General features: G+C 38.5%; 1 protein-coding gene across 1 annotated transcript; it reads right to left on the bottom strand.

The window, feature by feature from the left end:
- Positions 1–293: 293 nt before the first annotated feature.
- LOC104091954 (protein PAT1 homolog 2-like) lies at positions 294–13816 on the bottom strand. The gene is made up of 5 exons (XM_009597401.4): positions 13466–13816; positions 12696–12862; positions 11557–11613; positions 3653–3728; positions 294–3083 (listed from the first exon to the last, which is right to left on the bottom strand). Exons 1-5 carry the CDS (start codon positions 13524–13526, stop codon positions 991–993), a joined length of 2454 nt encoding a protein of 817 aa, XP_009595696.1. The 5' UTR covers positions 13527–13816; the 3' UTR covers positions 294–990.
- Positions 13817–21311: the final 7495 nt, after the last annotated feature.

Raw genomic sequence — 21311 nt, 5'->3', positions numbered from 1 at the left:
GCATAGTGCTTTTATCAATCTACAGAAACTATGCTGTAAAATAAACTACTTTGATTGCCTGAACAAAATTCAGCACTTTCATCAAGGAAACATGCTGCTATATCCCAGCCTTGCCACTGAACTAGCACTGGTATTGAAATTCAGTCGCTTACAGCGATAGGCGATTATAAAAAATAATCCACAGCCCTTTTCATACAGCGACAAATTGAAGACGATATAGCATCTACAGTACATCCAGTGTGCCAACACTGGTAAAAAGCTATAATGCCATTGGCGTACCTGAACCATTGACGGGACAGCAAAATATCAAATCAACTTTGTAAACAATACGGGGGAACATTATTCAGTAGAATAATAGTTAATGAACAAGAGCATGTAATTATTACAGTTTTCATCCATAAAAGTTTTCAAGTCTATAACAAATATTTCCTACTGAAACTGCAGAGTTGAGCCATCATGTCCTATGAGCCAGCAACGTCAACGCCTCTTCTTCCTGAAAAAAAAGAGAGAAGATGGCCAAGTGGAAGAGCTCCTAAAACTCCCCATAAATCATCTTTACATCCTACCTTTCCAGCTTTTATCCAAGTTTACAGAAAGAGCATTAGAAAAACAAGCTCTTTGGATGAAAAACTCTAAAAAGGACCAATAACCCCGTCACTTTCTGACATTATACACAGCTATCGAAAATGAGACTTGTCACAAAAGAGAAAGAACCAAACCTTTCCTTCAAAAAAAGGATGACGAAAAGTTGAAAAGAGGGAAAAGAAACATGGAAAGAAAAAGTTGGAAAAAATAGAAAAAGACACATAAGTTGGAGGAGGAAGAGGAGCTTTAGGCATTAAAACGGCGTCCAACATATATGCATACCCCTAATTCTAGCCTTCAACATTTTTTCTGGCATGGAGGCATAGCAGAAGATTATGTTCTGAAAAGGCCAGCCAGATGATGATCTTGAGAACTATTTGCAATTATGACATCTTAGCATCTCCACTAACAGCTTACAGATTCAGGACTTATTTGTCCAGTGCTTCCACCGTGAGCATTGGATCCAGTCACAGGCATGGACCTCTGAGCAAAATTCAACAACAGCTTCCTCTGCTGCTCATTTGTGTGCGGGAGACTAGCACGTAAAAGTTCGACCGGCATCTCTCTGCTTACAGCTCTTGCAGCTTCTGCATCAAACGTTTCTGTGTTTGACGGAGTCTGTGGAAGTATCGATTGCATTATTGAGTCGTACTTACTCAAGCAATACTTAGTAAGTAAACCAAAAAAGGCATCAAATGATGCCTGCCAAAGAGCAGGATTAGGCATGCTGAAGCTGCTAACAGCCTGAGGATCAGTCAAGAGATGAGTTGCCTTTTCAAGAACAGATTTAAGAATAATAGAGGCTCCATCTCCAGCAGGGCTTCCAAGAGGACGAAGAGGCGGCTGCTCTGAGGAACAAACAACAGCAGCTAGACAAGCACTAAGCAAATTAAGGTCCATGCCACGGGTACATGCAGAGACTGTTTTTGCAAAATTAGTAATTGTCTCAGTGGCTCCTGGATTAGGTGGATGACCGCCAAACAAAAACCTTAAATGCCGAAAAATTGCCATGCAAACTATTCTTGCAAGCTCGCCACCGGGTGCCAGAAGCTGAAGATACCTTGAAATGAGTTTCCGGCCTTTTGGAAGAGACACCAGCCATAAGAACACAATGTCATCTTTAGGGGTAAGCCCAACTGAACTCCCACTTTTTCCAAGCGGGTCAACAAGCTGAAGTGAGGCAGCCATGCCTTCCAACAGGATCTGCCGCTTCCGCCTCAGCTGAGCACCTCCATCTTGCGGCTGACTAAACTGAAGTAGCCTGTCGATGTCATCGACCTCAAGGAGAAGATAGAAACCATCCTCTATTGTAATTCTAGCTGCAAGCATTGGTTCCTGCTCTAAAGGTTTCTCAGACATGTCATGTTCACCACTGCCATTACATACAAATCCGGGTGGATCATATTCAAGAAGAGGACGAGGCCTGCGGATGGAGGAAAATGAAATCTGCCCCTTAGCATCAACATGGAGATGAGGTTGTGACTCTGTGCTATTACGTGACCTTGAAGGTTGCTCCTTGTTTGGACAAAAACGATATTTTGACCTCGACTCAGCTGCTTTCTTTGCAAGCCGAGCTTGGTGATAATAATCGTCCACATATGGATCATTGCCATGTATTGCGGGATGCTGCATTTTCAGGATGCTCTCTATTTCATCACCAGTCATGTACTTAGATCTGAACTTGGAAACATTACTCTCACTTTTTTGGCTACCAGCTTCAGAGGCTTGTTGAGAAAAGCGCACATTCTGTCTACCTTTATTTGATGACTTAGATCTTGAATCTCTCGAATCAGCCGATCCATACTTACCCAGATGGGAAGGTGAAGGAAAGGAATTAAATTGGGAACGCAGTGCAGAAAAATGAGCTAAAGATGGTTGAACTGAAGGATGGAATCTCTGCTGCTGTAGCTGCCGGGGGGACATTAACTGAGGGGACAATAACCCAATCTGAGGAAATTGATGTGGAGATATACTATTTAAGAGGCTAGAATGATCCCCATGGAGGAGACCGGCATGACTAATCCAGTGGTTTTGCAGCCGGGTATTGAGAGAAAGACCCGTAGGGGTCCACTGTGGCATGTTTCCACCGTAATGGAGCCCATGAGACAAGCCTGCTAAATGGATATTAGGATTTGACAAAGTGGGGAGATTGGCAGTTGAATAGGGAGACTGAGGTCCAGCAGCAAGAGATGGCATACTTTGATGATGCAATAGGCTGTGTGGTGAGGCTTGTTGAGATCTGCCACCAGGAGGAGGGAGAGAAGTGTAAGATGCCTTTGGCACTAAAATGGGTTCGCTTGAGAAGCGTTGAAGTTGTTGGGGTTGCTCAGGGTAGGAGGATGTTCTATACAACGGTTTTGACTCTGCATGATGCACAGAAGAGAAATGTGTCTGTGAAGACCATCTTTTGCTATCCTGGTAACATTCAGTGTCAGACAAATGCTGATCAAACCAATCAGTAAAATCAGTTTCCTTTTCCCATTCAGCTGCCGACGAACCTGCAAACAACTTCTGTCAATCAAAGAGACCTACATGGCAAGGTCATCATAAGAATGACAATAATGAATTATAGATCTAATATGGCATATATTACAATGGCAAATCAAATTTTCCTTAGATACAAGAGTCTCCTACAGATTTCCTGTAATAATTGAACATGCAAAATTGAAAAGATGCTTGCCTGACCCCAAAAAGAAGAAGAAAGATGGTAGGGAAATAGTGAAGGATTTAAAGGACTTCAGATTTACAGTTAGCACCAAAAAGACTAAAACTGAAAAGAAAGGGCGAACTCTCTGCCATGTGCAGCGCAACCAATTTTAGTTTCCAAAGGTATGAGTCAAGCGCCTATGTATGATATCTCAGAATTTACAGAACTTGGACTATGACCAAATTTGCAGGGGCAGATAGAGCGATTAGGGGAATAAAATTTCTTTTACATAGTACAACAGATATAATTAACAAGGAAAATCGTAGTGAATATCACTCAGCCAATAGTCGAAGAGATTTCTTTAAAATAAAACAGCAACATCAGATGCTGACACAAAGATGAATCAACATGTGCACTTACTTTCTCTAGAAAAAGATCCTGATCCACGATCTCCAATAACTCCAGGATGCCTAGGTCCTGTGACGTTTCTGTTCAACTGGAGAAAGAAAGACAATCATGTAAGCCTCAAGAAAGATTATGTAAGGACACACCATCAAGATCATTATTCATTATAACATACTCAACTGTGCAATGTGCAAGAAAGATCGGAAGGTAAATCCCAAAAACTAAGTGAAGCAAAATTTTAAGGTATTACACATCAAACTTAAGTATTATTTCAGGAATAGCATATCACACTAATGCCAATCAGAGACATGAAAACTAAGTAGACAAGGAAAAGAAAATTATTAGCTGCAACTCCTATTAATGTGTGAAAGGCTCTGTTTCCTTCACCTCTCTCTTAAGTTCAACTGGTTGCAACATTACATCAATTCATTAGCCCCTATAAAGTCACGAAACTAATCAGATTCATCAGGCAGAAGATGTAGAGCAGATGCTGCTAAAAAATTCACAAGCCTCCTTTAATAAATCACGTGACCATACACGTGAGAAGGTTACCCACTTGATGTGTAGTGAGGATTTGGGCCATAATAATATTACAAAATCTTTGGGCCCAGATATTTTAGCCCAATGCATCTTAGAATCTATTAATGAGATCTCTACAGAGTCCAAGATAGATATTTTAAATGAGTAGAATAAGGCTAATGAATCTCTTCCACCACAGGAGACCCAAACACCGATACTTCTTAAAGCAATAACATCGAAAGAAACAGAGAGAGAAGCAGAAGAGAGAGAAGAGAGAGACAATGAGGAATTTCAAAGTGATTTATCAAAGGATGAAGAGCCTATGTCCATTATTTTAGCTGATTGTTTTACAGCAACAGAGAATCAAGAAGAGGGCAACATGCAGATGAGAGAGATGGGCGAAGTGAATGGCCTGACAATTGAAGAGGCAGTACCATTGAGCACACATGTTCATGTAGAAGAAACAGACCCTGATTTTGACACTCCAATTTGGGTACATCAAAATATCATCAGATTAAACAAGGAGTTTGGGCTGGATTTCAAACGATGTGAGAAGGAAGCACTTGAATTATTTATGAAAATTGATAGAAAAAGGCAAATAAACAGGGAGGGATCTAGCTCATTGTTACCAAACACGCCTAAGAAGAAACTTTCAAAAGAATTGAAGAGTCTGGACATTGGTAGCAATTTTAAAAGCAATGGCACACGAAGCAAGGGAGGTATCACACTTATCCAGAATTGATGAAGGTAAACATTGTCTCATGGAACGTGAGGGGGTTGAACCGTAAGAAAAAGAGGGATATGATCAAGAGCTTGATTCAAAGTTGGAGAGCAGACGTTTTTTGCTTTCAAGCATCCAAATTAGAAGGAGACGTAAGGAATGTAGTTAAAGAGCTATGGGCAAACAGATGGGTGAAGTTTGCACAGTTAGAAGCTAGTGGGACTGTGGGTGGGAGGGGGGGGCATAATCATGTTGTGGGACAGCAGAATTTGGGAGGGGGAGATCAGTAGCTTGGGATCTCATTGTATTACTTGCAAATTCACCGGTAAAAACCAGGACTTTACATGGCACTTATCTAAGTGTCTATGCTCCAAATGATAGGAAGGATAGGGAAGAAGTTTGGTGGGAATTTGGGGCAGCCAGGGATCTTTTTACTGGGCCATGGGTGTTATGTGGGGATTTCAACACTGTGAGATTCCCTTCTGAGAAGAAGAATTGTAACAGATTCACCAGAGGAATGTCTGATTTCTCTGAGTTTATTGAGGATATGAAATTGGAAGATCTTCAACTTTCAGGAGGAAGGTTCACATGGAAGAAGGGGGAAAGACATGATATAGCAGCTAGAATTGACAGATTTCTTATCTCTGAAGGGTGGGTAGCAGCGAACATAAAACAATCTATTCTCCATAGAGTCACTTCTGATCACTCACCATTGTTACTAGAGTGTGGGAACTGGGAGCCAGCGAAGTCTTATTTTAAGTTTGAAAATTGGTGGCTGCAAACAGAGGTTTTAAAGAAAGGGTTAAAGATTGGTGGGACTCTTTTTCTTGTGAAGGACGACCTGATTATATCCTTCCTTTTAAATTGAAAGCCCTGAAGGAGAAACTTAAAGAGTGGAGCAGATCTTTGCAGGGTAATTTGGACCTGCAGAGACAAAACATCCTTACACAACTAGCTGAATTAGAAGAGATACAAGAGCAAAGAATATTGAATGATGAAGAAGTACACCTACGGGGCCCTATCTGTGGAGTTTTCTTATCTCTAAAGGGTGGGTAGCAGCTTTCAGGAACATAAAACAATCTATTCTCCATAGAGTCACTTCTGATCACTCACCATTGTTACTAGAGTGTGGGAACTGGGAGCCAGCGAAGTCTTATTTTAAGTTTGAAAATTGGTGGCTGCAAACAGAGGGTTTCAAAGAAAGGGTTAAAGATTGGTGGGACTCTTTTTCTTGTGAAGGACGACCTGATTATATCCTTCCTTTTAAATTGAAAGCGCTGAAGGAGAAACTTAAAGAGTGGAGCAGATCTTTGCAGGGTAATTTGGAACTGCAGAGACAAAACATCCTTACACAACTAGCTGAATTAGAAGAGATACAAGAGCAAAGAATATTGAATGATGGAGAAGTACACCTAAGGGGTCCTATCTGTGGAGTTTGAGGAAAATGCTAAACATGAGGAGGTGACTTGGAGGCAAAGATCCAGGGCACTATGGCTCAAGGAAGGAGATAGCAATACTAAGTTCTTCCATAGAACTGCAAATGCCCATAAAAGATACAACTATATTGATCAAATTGCAGCAGAAGGGGTTACTTTAAAAGATCCAACTGACATTAAAAGGGAAATAGTTTCCTTTTATCAAAGACTTTATGCAGAATAAGAGGAATGGAGACCACAGGCTAGTTTCAGAGAATGTCTTTGATTAGTGCAGAGGAAAATCAGATGCTGCAAAATTCTTTTGAAGAACAGGAAATATGGGAAAGTGAAGGCTTGTGCAGGGGATAAGGCCCCTGGTCCAGATGGATATTCTATGGCTTTCTTTATACATTGTTGGGAGGTGGTGAGGGTGGAAGTGGTTGCTACCATCCAGAATTTCCATGAACAAGGTTTCTTTGAAAACAGTTTTAATGCTACTTTCATAGCATCAATTCCCAAGAAGATGGGTGCCAAGTAGTTGAAGGATTTTAGACCTATTAGCCTGATAGGTAGTGTTTACAAAATCATTTCAAAACTTTTAACAGAGAGACTTAAAAAAGTGGTACATAAGGTGGCGGACGCCCAACAGATGGCCTTCATAAAAGGAAGACAGATAATGGATGCCATCCTTATAGCAAATGAATGTGTAGATGCAAGGATAAAGAGTAAGAAACCTGGTATATTATGCAAATGAGACATTGAAAAGGCTTACGACCATCTCAACTGGAAATTCCTTTGGGGGGTGCTTGAGAAAATGGGGTTTGATGGCAGATGGATTAATTGGATCAGGTTTTGTACTAGCACAGTTAAATTTTCAATCTTGATAAATGGCTCACCGACTGGATTCTTTGCATCTAAGAGAGGTCTTAAACAAGGGGATCCCCTATCACCTTTCACATTCATCTTATCCACGGAGGGTTTAAATGATTTGATAAAAACAACACAGACCAACAGCTGGATTAGGAGCTTTATTGTGAATCCCCGGGCTGCCTACAATCTGGAGATCTCTCATTTACAATATGTTGATGATACTTTAGTTTTTTGTGATGCTAATAGAGATAACCTGAAAGTACTGAGATTAATTTTCATTCTCTTTGAAGCCACTTCAGGATTACACATTAATTGGAGTAAAAGTTACATTTATCCAGTTAATGAGATCCACCATCTGGCTGCAATTTTAGGGGGTAAAGTAGGAGTATTGCCAACAATCTACTTGGATATGCCACTGGGGTGAGGAGTAAATCAAAAAGGATTTGGAATGGAGTGATTGAGAAGCATGAAAAAAAGCTATCAAATTGGAAGAACCAATATCTCTCTCTAGGTGGAAGATTGATTTTGATAAATAGTATTCTTGATGCTTTACCTAATGTCTCTGTTTCCGATTCATGTCGGTGTTGTGAAGAAGCTGGATGCTATAAGAAGAAATTTCCTTTGGCAAGGGAATAGTGACACAAAGAAAATGCACTTGGCAAAATGGAGTACCCTTACAACCAGTAAGAAGGAAGGTGCTCTGGGAATCAAGAATTTGAGAATCCAAACCCAAAGACTGATGATGAAATGGCTATGGAGATTTACTGCTGAAGAACAGTCCTTGTGGAGGGATACTATCAAGATAAAATATGGGATAGATGGTAAATGGACTACTAAAGCTGTGAATAACACCTATGGAGTCAGTTGGTGGAAATCCATAAGAAACTTATGGCCCATGCTCGTCAACAAGTCCAGTCTCAAAGTAGGAGATGGTATGAAAACATCCTTTTGGGATGACAAATGGCTAGGGCAAAGGCCATGGAAGCAACTCTTTCCGGATATTTACAATCTGAATCAGCAACAGAGAGCATACGTGAGAGAAGTATGGGGTAATCCAAGATGGAATCTTAGCTTCCGAAGACTATTGAATGACTTCCGAAGACTATTGAATGACTGGGAGGTGGACAGGCTAACAGAGTTCTATAACACCATAGAATAATTCAGGGGGCTTTCAACCAGAGTGGATAGTATGTCTTGGAATAGGAACGCACAAGGAATTTTTTTTGTGAACTTAGCATATAAGGAGTTTAACCTTTCAAATAATCAGATTGATTGTTGGCCTTGGAAGATGATATGGAAAGTTAAAATCCCATACAAGGTAACATGTTTCACATGGTTATTGGCAAAAGAGGCAGTTTTGACTCAAGACAATCTCATTAAGAGGGATTTTCAATTATGTTCCAGATGTTATTTATGTGGTGAAGAGGCCGAGACAATCAATCATCTCTTTTTACACTGTAGAATGACAGATCAATTATGGAAAATATTCATTAATTTGAGGGGAATCAGGTAGACCATGCCAAGGAGAATCCGGGAAGTCCTAGCTTGTTGGAACAGAGATGGTAACCTTTCAGGACACAAAGACAGATGGAAGATTGTCCCAACTTGCATTTGGTGGACAATCTGGAAAGAGAAACCAGAGATGTTTTGAAAATAACAGAAGTTCCATTGAAAAACTGAAGATGAATTGTTTAGTCCTATTTTATTTTTGGTGTAAACAGGAGTACTTACAAGAAGCTGAATTTATTTATGAGATTTTAGATTACTTATGATAGGTTAAGACTTGGGAACTCAGGCTTCAACTCTCCTTGTAACTATATAGGACTACACTGTTTTGCAGTCTAAATTTATTATATATACTAATATGTTACCTTCTCAAAAAAAAAATTGATAATGGCAAAGCTCCCATATACAAGGGGTACACCAAAAAGTAGAGAACCACCATGCATGACACCTATCTTCTTTACAAGCTATGTTGCGCGGGCTCTCTAAAATGTTGCCGCACACGTGTCGGATCCTCCAAAAATACACTACTTTTGGAGGATCCGACACGCATCCGGCCACATTTTGTGGAGAGTACGAGCAACATAGTTTACAAGTAGGAACCTCATGGATGCACCAAAAAGACATTAAAAACAAGGGTTATTATTCTCCAGATGTACAAAATTAAGCTATTTGTCCTTCAAAAGGTCTCATATTTCTTTTTCTCCATACTATCCACATAAGTGCTAATGAGCAACATCCCACACCTGGTGTCTTCTTTTCTTTCCTTTAAAGGCCCAACTAGATAATGCATCCTTCACAATACTCGGCATGGTCCATTGTACAATACTCGGCATGGTCCATTGAGTCTGAACCATCTAAAGCTCCCACCACAGACATGATGCTACCGACCAATTTAGTACGAGATGATTCATGTCCTCTCCGAGTGTCTACACATGAATGAAGCACTAACTAGCATATGTGATCCTCCTCTTCCTCAAATTTTTGGCTATTAGAACCGCTCCACTAGCAGGCAGCCAAATGAAAAAACATACCTTTATTGGCACCATAGAATCCAAACCAGTGGATAGGAAAACCTGACTTCTCTCTAACTAGCAACTCACAGTAGCAACTCTATACGTCCACTACTTCCTAACACCCATCTTTAAGAATTATGACTCTCTACCAGTAACGTTTGTATATGGCCATGGCCACGCCTTTCCATGCCCTGCCACGCCCTGCCATGCCTTGCGTCGTCCATGGCCACGCCCTGCCACTCCCGACGTCGTGCCATGGCCACGCCCGACATCCTGGACATGCCCTGCGTCGTGCCATGTCCACGGCCTGCCATGCCCTGCGTCGTTTCAAGCAAAATCTGTATCCTGATTCCTCCTTAAGTATGAGATCCCGAATTACACCCCCACTCATGTAATCTCCCAACTTGTTGGACAGTTATCTCTTTTTCAAGAAATACTTAGATATTTGTGAAAGTAATCCTCAACATGTTGTCCCCCCAAAAACTAACCTTGTACATTCCATAACCTGAATGAGATACAACCACTACACTCTTCTCCATCTCTTTATAATATCTCACCAGAGCCTCCTTATCAAAATATATCTCTCCAGAGGCTCCTTATCAAAAAGTATCTCTCCAGTGGCTGCACCAAAAAGGAACATTGGTGTTTTGGTCATCCACCCCCTTCCATGGTGCCGTATTTTTCCGCTATCACATCTCCTCTGTTCCAAATCTCCACAACCACTTCCCTAACACGGCCTTGTTAACGACGCGAGAGTTTTTACCCCTAGCGTTCCCCCACCTTTTGGAGGTCGTACCAACTTCCCAACTAAGTGAAATTTACTTGCCCCATAGACGGAGTCCCGCAGGATGTTCCTCTGTAGTCTTTCAGTTTCTCTGTCACGCTAGCAAGTACTAGTGGGGACACGAAATAAGTGGGAATGTTCGATATAGTGCTTTTAGTTAATACTTCCTGTCCCTTTTGAGAATATCTTTTCTCCATCCTGCAAGTCTTTTCTCTACCTTTTTACTACCGGATTCCACATTGTTGTGTCTTTGTTTAATGAACTAAACTAAAATACAGACCAAGATAAGTGGTTAGGAGGGCTCCAATCCTACAGTTGATCACCTGTTATAGACTACCAGAATTATCCACTTCACCAACTAGATGATGATTTCTCAAGGCTTCCGGTGGTTCTTGTTGGCATCGCAAAATATTAGTCTCATTTGCAAATAAGCAGTGTGTAACTCTGACAATGCCTTGACCCCCGCTGTTGAGAAACCCCTCAATTATCCACTTAGCACTCTATCCATCATTTTACTCAACGGTTTCATAACCATTATAAATAGTATGGGCAATAATACATCTCCCTATCTCAGGCCTATTGAGCTACCAAAAATCCCACGTAGGCAACCATTCACCAGGACCGAGTATTTGACCATAGCTATGCAGCATCTAATCCACTTCCTCCGCCTGTCAGCGAATCTCATTCTCAATATAAAGAAATCAAGAAATCCCAATTGACATAACCGTACGGGATACGCTTTCTTGAGGTCCAGCTAGCAAAATATACCAAGTTTTTCCAGCTTCCCTATGGATCTACTACTTCATTTGCCACCTACGTAGCGTCTAAAATCTGTCTTCCTTCCACAAAAGCATTCCGCGAGGTAGACGCTATCTCATCCAGCACATTGTTTAGTCCATCGGAGAGTACCCCGGGGATTATCTTATAGATGTTTCCCACTAGACTAATAGGTCTTTAGTTTTGATGCACGCGGTACATTAGACCAAAGTAACTCGCATTTCTATCCAGAATCAAGAAGAGATTAAGTTAAAATAGCATGACCAGGTATTACAATGAAAACCACCAATAAAAAAGGTACATCATGGGCTGACCTTTGAAAATGTAGTTGCCAGATCATCTATGTCGGATAAAGACCCCAAAGCTGATCCCTGAAGATAAAGCAGTAAATTATTAGTTTAATAAAGCAGACTACTCTACAGTATATCAGCAACTCATCAAAGTAATAAATAAATACAGCATACACACACCACCAAGGACACAAATTCACAAGGGATGGTACCAACATTATCTAGAGATGACACAAACTGAATGCAAAAAAAATGAGAGTTAGAAGAAAATATCAAATTCCTGAGCCAGAAGAACAAAAAGTGGGGAAAACATATATTCTAACAGTTAATTGACAATGACATCACCTAACTCTCCAGGTAAGCATACTGATAAAATTCACAAACCAAATCAATAAAAGGGAAACATGCAGTTATTTTCCTCAAGTCAGAGCTAAACACCAATCTTAAAACATCTACTATCGCACTCAGCATATTTAGCCTATATTTTTAGTAAAAAGAAAATTTAGTTCCGTAAGGGTAGTGTCCACAAACCTAATCAGAATGAAGCTAAAAGACCCACATGCCTTCTACCACCCTTTGCCACTTTCCTAGCTACCACTTCCCTAAACGGGCAGCCTTAATTGCAGCTCGGAAGCTTGGACAAACACCTGCAAACCACCAACCTAAACCTCCCATTGACCTCTTAGATCAATGGTGAAAGGAAGGACTGCAGTAGGCTCGTGATTGTAGAGTACTAGGGGAGGGTCTTAGGACCCTTAGGTGAGAAAGCAAAGAAAAGAAGGCAATATCTGTTGCCTATTTGGCCAATTCCATAAGCTACATATCTAGGACAAGCAAAAGCAAACAATATGAATGTGTCGCTACCATATATGATATGACGCACTTTCATGATCTAACAAGCATGAGAACCTGTAGTTAATAACACTAAAGAAGAAAAAAAGAGTAACTTTAGTATTTTCCTTAATAGAAGGAGCAGATGCCCAGTTCATTTATTTCCTCTTTTTCTCTTCATTCTAGATAAAGATACAGAACAAATGTTCCCAAGCAAGAAACAATTAATACATAAAAACAAGTATGACACAGTTCAACAAACAAATCATGTACGTCCTCATTTTTTTCAAACAAAGTATGTAAAGCTTAAAAATAAAAATAAAAGAATGTACCTCATCTTTTGCGAACAAATGGTACTCCTGTACATCCTCGTCACCAAATCCACCATCCACTGAGGGAACACAACTGTTTCCTTCTTCGTCTAGGCCCCCCAATTCGACTTCCTCTCCTATATCTCGTCCAAAAAATGCATATTGTGATGCATCGAAAAGCGCACTATCTGCATCAAAACACAACAAGAAACGTCAGTATTTATACACCCTTTTCACATTAAAAAATAAACAAGTTTTTTCTTCTACCAAACTAATCACTCCCACTCTCCTCTTTAGTATGTCCCAGAAAGAATGACACATTTCTATATTTAGAAATAATTTAACTTTAAACATTCCAGTTTACCCTTACGAGATTAGTTCATAGCCACACAATATCTATAACGTGTTTTAGACCATAAGTTTTACCAACATTTCTTTCTTTCTTAAACTCCGTGCAAAGACGGATCCAGAATTTGAAGCTTATTAATTCCTAAAGTGACTTCAAGTTAATACTACCATAATAACTGGATTCACAGTCAAATATTTATAAATATTTAGTAAGATTTTTTAATACATATACAGGGTGGGGGCAAAAGCTTACTGGGTTCACGCGAACACATCTATTACATGCTCAGTCAAACACCATCAGATAAAACAGGACAGAAGGAGTACAAAAGTAAAACAGGAAAACCCAAATAGAATCAAACAGTAATTTCAATGAAAATCACACAATTTAAAAATAAATAAATAAAAAGCCTATTTCAGAAGAAAAAAGAAAGCAGTGAGCTGACCTGAGATGGAGCTAGAGGAGTGGGACAAGTTGTTAAAATCTTTGCCATCAGATCTCTCCATAATTTACGAAATTACCACAAAAGAAATGGAAACCCTAACAAAACTAAACATGTAATTCGACCGAATTAAAAAGTCCAGCTGGTTATACAAAAGCTTGAGTTTTTTTTTAGGGCTTTTGAAGGAATAGAAGAGATTGAGAGAGGAGAAGATGAGGAGAAGAAGAGAGACACATAGCGTGAAATATGAATATTACGTGTTTGGTTTAATGTGTGTGTGAAGAAAGAGACGGGAGACTTCTCCTTTTGTTTCCCCGAAGGTGAGAAGTGAATGCAAAGAGAGTGAGAGAGCGAGGACCGAGGGAGGACTTATGGGATAGCTAAAATTATGTTTTTTAAACTACGAATATACTCTCTTTTTTTAAATAAGGGAACTCGTTTATGCTTACGCCGAACTCAACAAACTTCACTAAATCACACTGATACTTGCGTTTTGCTTTTGAAAACAATGCAGAAATGTAAAAAAGTTAGTGGAGAGTATGCTGATTTTCGGTAGCTGAAAAGTAAAGCAAAAATTTTAAATTTATAGCCAAACAGTCTAGGTTGAATAAGTGTGAAGGTACTTGTTCACATGAGGTACCATTTCGGCTGAAAACATTTCTGTTTGGTCGCGAATTTTAAACTCAAATCGATAGTCCAAAAAATTATCAATCAATCAATTGAAGCCGATCGAGCAACGACAACGACGGCGCGAAGTACCACTTCTTCTCAACTCTTTAAGAGTTAGAAGATGTGCTTCTCTATATAAGCACAAAAATTTTCTTTTCATTTTTCGACAAAGTTAAAACGTAACTAAACAAAAAGATCAAAATGATAAGAAGTGATAGGGGTGTCAGATATGAATCTCCTTTTGAAGAAATATGTTTGGAATATGACATTATTCACCAAACAATTGCTCCTTACTCACTGCAATCTAATGGAATTGCGGAAAAAATTGCGGAAAGAAAGAATAGAACGTTAAAGGAGATGATGAATGTCTTGTTGATAAGGGGCGGTTGTTTTCAACCATGTTTGCTTAACTCTTCTTCTTGTCTTTCTTCGGTGCACGGCAGTCCACAACTTTATGTCCAACCTTTCCACAATTGTGGCAGTTACCTTTGAACTTCTTCTTGCTCAAGTAATTCTTAGGTCCAAACGGCTTCTTTCTCTTTTTGTTGCTTGTAGAAGTTTCCTCATTAATATTTGTTCCCATTATTGTTGAGTTTCCACGGGACTTCTTTATATCAGCTTTGGTATCTTTGGGAAAGGGCCGGACCGCAAAGATCTTGCCCTGCATTTTTGCAGGAGGACGTTTCCACGGCTCGAACCTGTGACCTCCTGGTCATATGACAACAACTTTACCAGTTACGCCAAGGTTCCCATTCGTATAATATATGTGCATAAAAGTTTATTTTTACCTATCTGCATATATAATCTAATTTTTCGATGAAAAAGTATCAATTATTAATGATAATTCTGCAACTGTTCGTGCACGTTGTGTGTAGTCCTTACAGTTACAGGTAAGCAAGGTAAATAATTTCATAAATTAGTAATAAAATGTTGTTTAATAACTTCAAATTGCTAATAAAACGTTGTTTAAGTTGGAGGTTCATATTGAAGTGCAAAGCCTATATATCATTGAAACTCGAGGAAAAAATATGAAGGTGAATCAAAATAATAACAACAAATTCAGTATATCAAATTCGATAGCATTGGAGTGAAGAAACATATATTATGAGATCCAAGGAAAAGATTTATCGAGTGTATAACAATTATAAACCTAAAATGATACGTGATAAACTAATTAGATGGTTTATCAACTAGTAGTAAAAACGAGTAAGAAACATATTCAAGGTTAGTTTATATATACTTTATAGGCATATGATTATGTAATTTACTATAATTTGGTTCCCGACAGGGGCGGATGTACAACATGAGCTACGAGTTTGACTGAACCCAGTAATTTTAGCTCAGACGCTACATTGCTATATATACATTTAAAAAATTACGATATATATATATATATATATATATATATATATATATATATATATATATATTTCAAACCTAGTAACTCAAAGGGATCATAGCGTTAGTCGTTAGACTCAGATTAAAGCTGAGTTCCCGGTATATATACTTTGTGTAATCAGTATTTTGAATCAGTTAATATATAAAATTGGAGTGCGGAAACATATATAGTGAGATCGAAGCAAAAGATTTACGAGTGTATCACAATTATAAACCTGGAAATTATTAGGATCGAAATAATCAGGTGTCATACGGAATCTAGTAAAGTCAAATTTGAACGACGATAAATCAGACAACAAAAGAGCAATATACTAAAGAGACACAAACATTTAACGTGGTTCAGTCAATTTACCTACGTCAACAGGCAGAGATGAGCAATCCATTATATAAAAGAGAGTACAAAATATCGAGAGGAGAACATCACAAAGAGACAAACACAAGTGGCATCCTAACACTTGTCCCAAAATTCTCCCCCTAAACAAGACTCTCAACCTCCATATGGCTAAATTGCAGGTGCTGCTGAATGAGAAGAGATAATCCTTAATTTATAAAAGTCAAAATTTTTTCCTCCAAGAAAAGGACTATCTGGAAGAAATATTTTTCTTTTTATAAAAGGTAAAAATAATTATGGTAAATATGATGTCCTTCCTTCAAGGAATAGGAAAACCAAGTGTAATAAAAAAAATCAAGACAAACACCTAACAAAAATGATACATGATAAAACTAATTCGTGGTTTTATCAACTAGTAGTAAAAATGAGTAAGAAACATATTCAAGGTTAGTTTATATATACTTTATAGGCATAGGATTATGTAATTTACTATAATTTGGTTCCCGACTGAAGCAGATGTATTATATGAACTACGAGTTTGATCAAATTCATTAACTTTAGTTCAAACTCTATATTACTATGTATTAAAAATTTTACGAAATATATATAAATATTAAATTTCAAACTCAATAACTCAAAATGGTCATAGCGTTACCACTACACATAATTCCTTTGCTCCGCACATCACGGACAAAATCACAGAGCAATATTCGGTGGCAGATGGGAAGCACATGATGCATTAATTTTGAGAGCAAATAGTTAGGAGTACTATATATTATCAAACATCACAGGAACCTTTGTTGTGTTTCTATTAATGGACAAATTAAATTATGCGTTTGAGGGAATACATTAATATACTATAGTTATCTTAGCTAGTTGACTAACTTAGTTCATCCTACTAGATTGTTGTTGTTCTTATTTGTTGATTTATTTTTATTGTTTCTTGAACTGAAGACCTATCAGAAAACAACATCTTTACAATCACAAGGTAGAGATAAAGTTTACGTACACATTATCCTCCCCAAACTTCACGTATAAAACTGCACTAAATTTGCTATTGTTATTGTTGTAGTTTGACTGACTTAGTTTAGTTTTGTTGCTTTGTTTGAGCTCAAACCTCAATGGAACAACGCAATTTAAACATTGGTGTCCACATACTTTTAATATTTTATATATTTATCGGTCTATTATTATAACTAAACTTGCAAGTGAGTCTAAATATTAATTTGTAATGGTTTTAACATTTTATTACTTTCTATCTACAAATTAAAATTTGATGGGTCCATCCCATGTGTAAGGAATACAACTTCCTTTTGGCTTTGAATTGTCAAGCCAACTAAAAGAATAGTAAGGAAGATTTTATGGCAAATATTTCTTTGATTTCACATCGAATATTTGACTCTTGCCAAACTCATGAGATCATTGATGACATCAATGAAGCAATGCTAAACACTATAAATAGGTATCTTGCTCTCATTGTAATACACACCAACAAAGAGAGAAAGAAAGAATGAGGTTTCACAGCCAAGGTATAAGAAAATAGTCCGTGAGAAAAATAAAGGTTGAACGATATTGTAGAGGGTGAACGATATTGTAGAGGGTGAACAATATTGTAGTGAGGTGAAAATAACAAAAGAGGGTTATTTCTTTTGAGTGTTGTAGTGGTTTTTGGAGTATTTTACTCGGACTTACAAAGTGTAAAATTCCTTGCTATAGTGATATCAGTTATTCGTCTTGGGGCCGTGGTTTTTTCCCTTATTCAAAGGGTTTTCCACGTAAAAATCTTGGTGTCGTTGTCACTCTTTTCTTGCTAATTACCGCATCTCGGTGCTACGTGATTATTCCGCTTTTATTACTGTGAATATTATTTCTATAGGGGGTTTATTCCCAACAACTGGTATCAGAGCACATGTTCTGCTCGTTCACAAAAATACTATTCACTGTCGGTAGTACTATATTCGGTAAAAAACAAAAATATCTGAAGTAAAGTACGAGGTAGCAAAATTTAACGGAGATAACGGTTTCTCAACATGGCAAAGAAGGATGAGAGATCTGCTCATCCAACATGGATTACATAAGGTACTGGATGTTGATGCCAAAATGCCTGATACCATGAAAACTGAGGATTGGACTGACTTGGATGAAAGGGCTGCTAGTGCAATCAGGTTGCACTTATCAGAAGATGTGGTAAATAACATCATTGATGAAGACACTGCACGTGGCATTTGGGCAAGGTTGGAAAGCCTATACATATCCAAAAAGCTAACAAATAAATTGTTCCTGAAGAAGCAGTTATACGCCCTACACATGGGTGAAAATACAGATTTTTTGTCACATTTAAATGTGTTTAACGGACTAATCACACAGCTCGCCAATCTCGGAATGAAAATCGAGGAAGAAGATAAAGCCATCTTGTTGTTGAACTCGTTGCCATCTTCGTACGATAATCTGGCAACAACCATCCTGCACGGTATGACTACCATTGAGATGAAAGATGTCACATCGGCTCTTTTACTCAATGAGAAGATGAGAAAGAAGCCTGAAAATTAAGGACATGCTCTCATCACAGAAGGTAGAGGCAGGAATTATCAAAGGAGTTCGAGCAACTATGGTAGATCCGGAGCTCGTGGGAAGTCTAAAAACGATCCAAATCAAGAGCTAGAAATTGCTACAATTGTGATCAACCATGTCACTTCAAAAGAGATTGCCCAAATCTAAGGAAGGGCAAAGGTGAAATTAATGGCCAGAAGAATGACGACAACACAACCGTCATGGTGCAAAACAATGATAATATTGTCCTCTATATAAACGAGGAAGAGGAATACATGCACTTATCAAGTCCAGAGTCGGAATGAGTGGTTGATACAGTAGCATATTATCATGCCACACCGGTAAAAGATCTTTTTTGCAGATATGTAGCAGGTGATTTTGGCCTTGTGAGAATGAGTAACACAAGTTACTCAAAGATTGCGGGGATTGATGACATTTGTATCAAGACAAATGTCGGATGCACATTGGTTCTGAAGGATGTGTGACATGTACCTGATTTGCGGATGAACTTGAACTCTGGAATTGCTTTAGACCTAGATGGATACGAGAACTATTTTGCAAATAAAAAGTGGAGACTCACCAAGGGATCATTGGTGATTGCAATGGAAGTTGCTTGTGGCATGTTGTACAGGACAAATGCAGAAATATGCCAAGGTGAATTGAACGCGTGTTACACCCTATATTTTCGTACATAAAAATGCGTCGTAAGCAAACTAATGTAGGACCAAAAATGATATAATATTTAAAAGTATATAAAGTAAGTTAATAATGTTACCTCTGAGGTTACAAATATTGAAGATCATGAACAACAAGTACAAAGAGGGTTGGACAGTTCAGAAGCTAAAGCAATTGAATAAAACAATGTTTCGTCGAAAGTCGACAAGTTGGGAATGTTATAACATGTACCTTTGGGGTGAGACTAGGGTGATTAACATGATAAGGAGATTATGTTATGATTTATATTAGTCGTATGACATCCGTTTGTTATGTTTTGAAGTCAATAGAGTTGTGGAACAAAAGTCGATGAAAGTCATCACAAGTTACATTCATAAGTTTTACTGAAACTTTGGGTCAAATGTAACTGCGATTTTCTCCCAATATACTTAGATTTATGGGGTGTTCCACCCATAAAATTAAAGATCTATGAGTCTATTTTCCAAGGAATTAAACCGTTTGTCAATACGACATTGGAGTAGAGAGATATGGGCATTTTTGCAACACTGCGCAAGCTGCTAGGTGACAAGTAGGCGTGTCACCTACTTGCTTAAATGAAAGCCCAAAAATGGGCCATTTCGGGTCGTCCAAAGAGGCCTTTTAAGGGCCTATTTTCTTCATATATTAGACTTAAAATAGAGCATAATAACCAGATATAAGCTCTGTAAAGAATCCTCCCAAAAAATTTCCACAAACCCTAATTGATTTTCTCTCCCTTTCAAGTTCTAATTGGAGGTAAAACCTAGAGTTTGAAGAACCAAGATAAGAGCTGAGTTATCCAGCAAATAAGGTGAGTTTACTTCTCTCTTTCATCCAATTTTCTTGTGTAAATTCATGGTAAGTCGTTCTATACTTGTAAGAACTCACGGGACGGTGATCGGAAGCCGTGAGTTCGAGTTATTCACTTGTAGCGGACTGTTTTGTGGACTGTTTTGTGTTGCTGTTGGGATGCGTGTTTTACTACTATTTTGTGGAGTTTTGGAGGAGGAAGGGGGTTTATAAACACCATATAAATGTAGGGTGGTTGGCTGGTCGTTCGTCATAACATTTCGGGTCGTTTGACACTACTACGCTGGTCGTTTTGTGTACGAAGAGATTGGGGTGTGTTGGGCTATTTTGTAGTATTTGATGGTGTATATAGGGCTGGAAAATGATGTATATATGTTGTTATTGTTCTGTTCTTGTATTTTTGGTGTTATCTTGAATTTGGAGGAAGTAAGGATTATAGGGGAGATGCTGCCCGTTTTAATACAAAATAGGTTTGTCGTTCGTTGTGCGATAGTTGTACCTTTCGTAACTTAACGATAGTATTATTATCATTCTTGTAGATTAAGGTGCGAAGAGGTGAGTTCAACTTGGTGATTGGAAAGATTGTGATAAGGTATGTTAAGGCTAAGCCTTCCTTCATTTTGGCATGATCTCGTAGCTACATGTGTTAGTAATGAGACAAAAAGAGAAGTTCATATTCATGAATTTATTCACACTATTCTAGTCTCATAAGTTACAATATTATTCCTTATCGGGACTTCATATTCAGTTTAGTTTTGTCTTTATTCAGTCAGGAGAGCAGAGGGTCTATATATATATATACATATACATACATACAGTATTACACTATTTTCACCACCATCGAGCTATAATCGGTGGGTAGGCCCCTATTGGGCAACCTCTGATCAGATGAAAAGTTATATACCGAGCCTACTGTGGCCGAGCGCCTATGAGCGAGCCCAGCATGGTCGAGATACATAGCCTAGTATGGCCGATTGCCTATGAGCGAGCCTACTACGGCAGAGCAGTTATATATACCGAGTCTTGTAAGGCCGGACAATTATTTTACTTACTAAATTGAAGGAGTTGAGTCAGTATCAACAGGTAAGTATATCTCCAGATCATCTTTGACTCCCAATTACTTTCAGTTATTATATTACCAGTTCAGTTTCAACTTTCAGTTATGTTATCGTCTTATATACTCGGTATATTATTTTGTACTGACGTCCCTTTTCTGGGGACGCTGCATTTCATGCATGCAGGTTCAGATAGACAGACGGGTATACCTCCTCAGTAGGTGTTTCTAGAGTTCAGCCTGATCGGTAAGCTCCACATCCTTCGGAGTTATCGGGTCTAGGTTTTCGTGTACATCTTCTGTGTGTATGTATATATATTATGGGTAAGTCGAGGCCCTGTTCC

The sequence above is a fragment of the Nicotiana tomentosiformis genome, chromosome 6, assembly GCF_000390325.3.
Source record: "Nicotiana tomentosiformis chromosome 6, ASM39032v3, whole genome shotgun sequence".
Classification (NCBI taxonomy): domain Eukaryota; kingdom Viridiplantae; phylum Streptophyta; class Magnoliopsida; order Solanales; family Solanaceae; genus Nicotiana; species Nicotiana tomentosiformis.
The sequence above is the reverse complement of the archived record's forward strand: the minus strand, read 5'-3'. Positions and strand labels throughout refer to the sequence as shown.